This window comes from Pristiophorus japonicus, chromosome 10 (assembly GCF_044704955.1).
Source record: "Pristiophorus japonicus isolate sPriJap1 chromosome 10, sPriJap1.hap1, whole genome shotgun sequence".
NCBI classification, from domain to species: Eukaryota; Metazoa; Chordata; class Chondrichthyes; family Pristiophoridae; genus Pristiophorus; species Pristiophorus japonicus.
Window position 1 is genome coordinate 217,943,755 of NC_091986.1, and position 5,543 is coordinate 217,949,297.

A 5,543-nucleotide genomic window follows, 5' to 3' on the forward strand; every position below is an offset into this window, starting at 1 on the left:
GGAGGGGGGGTGGGGGAGAGAGAGAGTGGGAGGGAGGGGGAGAGAGAGGGAGGGGGAGAGAGAGGGAGGGGGAGAGAGAGGGAGGGGGAGAGAGAGGGAGGGGGGGAGGGGGGAAGAGAGGGGATGGGGAAATGGGAAAAGTAGAGGGAGAAAAAGAGGGAGGGAAAGAGTGAGGCTAAGAGAGGGAGAGGCTGAGAGAGGGAGGGGTGAATGTGAAAGATAGTAAGAGAGGGAGAGAGAGATAGGGATGGAGAAAGAGAGAAAAAGAGGGAGGGAGAAAAAGAGGGAGAGAAAGAGAAAGGAGATAGGGAAGAAGAGAGGAGAGATAGGGAGGGAAAAAGAGGGAGGGAGAAAGAAAAAAGAGGGAGAGAAAGAGAGGAGATAGGGAGAGAGAGAGAGAGAGAGAGAGAGAGGAAGAAAAAGAGAGAGCAAGAGTGTGAGTAAAGAGAGGGAGATAGGGAGAGAGGAAGTGACAGCTGAGGAATTCTTCAGTACAAGGTGAAACGGTAACTATTTTCTCATTAGCGAGGCTCTCACTCACACTCTGAGGTCTGGACATGCTGGATTTTGCAGAGGTCCCTCTCGAGCCGGTGGAGCTCATGTCAGTCTGTCTTCCAGCTGTTTGTGGAGCGAAGTGCGGAAGCTGGAAGCTGGAAGCACCTGCTGAAGGAATGACTGCGCACACAGTCAGGTGAAACAGGGCGGGGAGCAGAGGGCCAGCACTGCTCCAACACCCGACTGTGACACAGGCTCTCGGCAACGCAGCAATTTAAAGGCACAGTCCACGCATCCCGCCACTTACTCAATATGGAGTCGAGAGCTTTTAATAAAACATTCTCGGACATGAAGAAAGACTTGCATTTATATAGCGCCTTTCACGACCACCAGACGCTTCAGAGCGCTTTACAGCCAATGAAGCACTTTTTGAGGTATGGTCACTGTTGTAATGTGGGAAACGCAGCAACCAATTTGCGCACAGCAAACTCCCACAAACAGCAATGTGATAATGACCCAGGTAATCTGTTTTTTTGTTATGTTGATTGACGGACATCGGGGATAACCCCCCTGCTCTTCTTTGAAATAGTGCCGTGGGATCGCTTACATCCACCTGAGAGGGCAGACAGGGCCTCGGTTTAACGTCTCATCCGAAAGACGGCACCTCCGACAGTGCAGCACTCCCTCAGCACTGCCCCTCCGACTGTGCGGCGCTCCCTCAATACTGCCCCTCCGACAGTGTGGCACTCCCTCAGTACTGCCCCTCCGACAGTGCGGCACTCCCTCAATACTGCCCCTCCGACAGTGCGGCACTCCCTCAGTACTGCCCCTCCAACAGTGCGGCACTCCCTCAGTACTGCCCCTCCGACAGTGTGACGCTCCCTCAATACTGCCCCTCCGACAGTGCGGCACTCCCTTAGTACTGCCCCTCCGACAGTGCGGCACTCCCACTGTACTGCCCCTCCGACAGTGCGGCGCTCCCTCAGCACTGCCCCTCCGACAGTGCGGCGCTCCCTCAGCGCTGCCCCTCCGACAGTGCGGCGCTCCCTCAGCGCTGCCCCTCCGACAGTGCGGCGCTCCCTCAGCGCTGCCTCTCCGACAGTGCGGCGCTCCCTCAGCGCTGCCCCTCCGACAGTGCGGCGCTCCCTCAGCACTGCCCCTCCGACAGTGCGTCGCTCCCTCAGCACTGCCCCTCTGACAGTGCGTCACTGCACTGGGAGTGCCAGCCTAGATTTTGTGCTCGAGTTCCTGGAGCGGGACTTGAACCCACAACCTTCTGACTCAGAGGCGAGGGTGCTACCCACTGAGCCACAGCTGACACTTATGAGGGAGACGGTGGGCTAGGGGGAGGAGAAATTCTGGATACCAGGAATTACAACAGATCAGTCGGCCCAACCAGTCCGTGCCGGCCTTTATGCTGATAGAATTAGATGAGGAAAGACGGGAGGAGGCTCGAGTGGAGCATAAACTGTTATAATTTCTGGTATCCAGAATTTCTGCTCCCCCTAGCCCACTGTCTCCCACCCACTAATTTAATGGGACGGTGGATTGGGCTGCTAGTGTGTAATTTTAAAGTGGGCACTTCCGGATCCAACCTTGGATCGGAACGGGCTCCGTGCCCCCCAGAGCCAAGGGTCAGCGCTTTTGGGAAAGGAAAGGGTAGGAGATTGGAATTTAAAAACAGCGACAGGAACAGTATCTTGTGCCCATCCCCTTCCCAACAAAAACACACCGTCACGGCTAGCCCCTCCCCCACTTCTAACAGTCTGAGCCTCAGTGATCAGGAAACTTAACTCAAGCCAGAAGTTTTAGTCAATAGATAGATTGCAGGATAACCCTTCTGGATCTGCTGGTGGTGGCAGGTCGGGAGAGAGAGCGAGGGAGAGTGAGGGTGGGTGAGAGAGAGAGAGAGAGAGGGAGGGGGATAGAGAGAGAGAGAGAGCGATATAGAGAGCTACGGAGGGAGAAAGAGAGAGAAAAATAGAGGGGAGAGGGAGATAGAGTGAGAAAGAGAGAGAGGAAAGCGATTAGAGTGAGAGGGGGGAGATAGGGAAGAAGAGAGAGTGATAAATAGAGGGGATAGAGAGAAGGGGTGATAGGGAAAGAGAGGGGGGAGAGAGGGAGGCGGAGGGGGAGCGAGAGGGAGGGGGAGAGAGAGGGAGGAGGAGGGGAGAGAGAGGGAGGAGGAGGGGAGAGAGAGGGAGGAGGAGGGGAGAGAGAGGGAGGAGGAGGGGAGAGAGAGGGAGGAGGAGGGGAGAGAGAGGGAGGAGGAGGGGAGAGAGAGGGAGGGGAGAGAGAGGGAGGGGGAGAGAGAGGGAGGGGAGAGAGAGGGAGGGGGAGAGAGAGGGGGAGAGAGAGGGGGGGGGAGGGGGGGGAGGGGGGAGGGGGAGGGGAAATGGGAAAAGTAGAGGGAGAAAAAGAGGGAGGGAAAGAGTGAGGCTAAGAGAGGGAGAGGCTGAGAGAGGGAGGGGTGAATGTGAAAGATAGTAAGAGAGGGAGAGAGAGATAGGGATGGAGAAAGAGAGAAAAAGAGGGAGGGAGAAAAAGAGGGAGAGAAAGAGGGAGAGAAAGAGGGAGAGAAAGAGAGGGGAGATAGGGAAGAAGAGAGGAGAGATAGGGAGGGAAAAAGAGGGCGGGAGAAAGAAAAAAGAGGGAGAGAAAGAGAGGAGATAGGGAGAGAGAGAGAGAGAGAGAGAGAGAGAGAGAAAGAGAGAGGAAGAAAAGAGAGCAAGAGTGTGAGTAAAGAGAGGGAGATAGGGAGAGAGGAAGTGACAGCTGAGGAATTCTTCAGTCCAAGGTGAAACGGTAACTATTTTCTCATTAGCGAGGCTCTCACTCACACTCTGAGGTCTGGACATGCTGGATTTTGCAGAGGTCCCTCTCGAGCCGGTGGAGCTCATGTCAGTCTGTCTTCCAGCTGTTTGTGGAGCGAAGTGCGGAAGCTGGAAGCTGGAAGCACCTGCTGAAGGAATGACTGCGCACACAGTCAGGTGAAACAGGGCGGGGAGCAGAGGGCCAGCACTGCTCCAACACCCGACTGTGACACAGGCTCTCGGCAACGCAGCAATTTAAAGGCACAGTCCACGCATCCCGCCACTTACTCAATATGGAGTCGAGAGCTTTTAATAAAACATTCTCGGACATGAAGAAAGACTTGCATTTATATAGCGCCTTTCACGACCACCGGACGCTTCAGAGCGCTTTACAGCCAATGAAGCACTTTTTGAGGTATGGTCACTGTTGTAATGTGGGAAACGCAGCAACCAATTTGCGCACAGCAAACTCCCACAAACAGCAATGTGATAATGACCCAGGTAATCTGTTTTTTTGTTCTGTTGATTGACGGACATCAGGGATAACCCCCCTGCTCTTCTTTGAAATAGTGCCGTAGGATCGCTTACATCCACCTGAGAGGGCAGACAGGGCCTCGGTTTAACGTCTCATCCGAAAGACGGCACCTCCGACAGTGCAGCGCTCCCTCAATACTGCCCCTGCGACAGTGCGGCGCTCCCACAGCACTGCCCCTCCGACAGTGAGGCGCTCCCTAAGTACTGCCCCTCCAACAGTGCGGCGCTCCCTCAGTACTGCCCCTCCGACAGTGCGGCGCTCCCTCAGTACTGTTCCTCCGACAGTGCGCCGCTCCCTCAGTACTGCCCCTCCGACAGTGCGGCGCTCCCTCAGTACTGCCCCTCCGATAATGCGGCGCTCCCTCAGTACTGCCCCTCCGACAGTGCGGCGCTCCCTCAGTACTGCCCCTCCGACAGTGCGGCGCTCCCTCAGTACTGCTCCTCCGACAGTGTGGCTCTCCCTCAGTACTGCCCCTCCGACAATGCGGCGCTCCCTCAGTACTGCCCCTCCAACAGTGCGGCGCTCCCTCAGTACTGCCCCTCCGACAGTGCGGCGCTCCCTCAGTACTGCTCCTCCGACAGTGTGGCTCTCCCTCAGCACTGTGCTTTGGAGCGTCAGCCGAGATTAAGCAGGCTAATGATCTGGAGATGTGACTTCAAATCCCACCACGGCAGTTGTGGCATTTGAATTCAGTTCATTAAATAAACCTGGAATAAAAAGCTAGTATCAGTAATGGTGACCATGAAACTAGCGGACTGTCGTAAAAGCCCATCTGGTTCACTAATGTCCTTTAGGGAAGGAAATCTGCCATCCTTACCCGGTCTGGCCTATGTGTGATTCCAGATCACACAATGTGGTTGACTCTTAACTGGCCCTCTGAAATGGCCCAGCGAGACACTCAGTTAAGGACAATAGATGCTGGCCTTGCCAGCGATGCCCACATCCCGTGAATCATTAGAGAAAAAAAAAGATCCTATTGTCCATATGCACAAATTCTTAAAGCTGGCAGGGTAGGTTGTTAACATAGAAACATAGAAACATAGAAAATAGGTGCAGGAGTAGGCCATTCGGCCCTTCTAGCCTGCACCACCATTCAATTAGTTCATGGCTGAACATGCAACTTCAGTACCCCATTCCTGCTTTCTCGCCATACCCCTTGATCCCCCTAGTAGTAAGGACTACATCTAACTCCCTTTTGAATATATTTAGTGAATTGGCCTCAACAACTTCCTGTGGTAGAGAATTCCACAGGTTCACCACTCTCTGGGTGAAGAAGTTTCTCCTCATCTCGGTCCTAAATGGCTTACCCCTTATCCTTAGACTGTGTCCCCTGGTTTTGGACTTCCCCAACATTGGGAACATTCTTCCTGCATCTAACCTGTCCAATCCCGTCAGAATTTTAAACGTTTCTATGAGGTCCCCTCTCATTCTTCTGAACTCCAGTGAATACAAGCCCAGTTGATCCAGTCTTTCTTGTTATGTCAGTCCCACCATCCCGGGAATCAGTCTGGTGAATCTTCGCTGCACTCCCTCAATAGCAAGAATGTCCTTCCTCAAGTTAGGAGACCAAAACTGTACACAATACTCCAGGTGTGGCCTCACCAAGGCCCTGTACAACTGTAGCAACATCTCCCTGCCCCTGTACTCAAATCCCCTCGCTATGAAGGCCAACATGCCATTTGCTTTCTTAACCGCCTGCT

At 54.1% G+C, this 5,543-nt stretch overlaps 1 protein-coding gene across 1 annotated transcript in view; it reads right to left on the reverse strand.

Moving 5' to 3' along the window:
• Positions 1–709, reverse strand: part of kctd14 (potassium channel tetramerization domain containing 14) — an 11,965-nt gene extending 11,256 nt beyond the window's left edge. Inside the window, exon 1 of the mRNA XM_070891661.1 lies at positions 542–709. Within this exon, the coding sequence (XP_070747762.1) occupies positions 542–601 (60 nt within the window). The 5' untranslated portion in view covers positions 602–709. The remainder of the gene's footprint in view (positions 1–541) is intronic.
• Between the last annotated feature and the right edge of the window lie 4,834 nt (positions 710–5,543).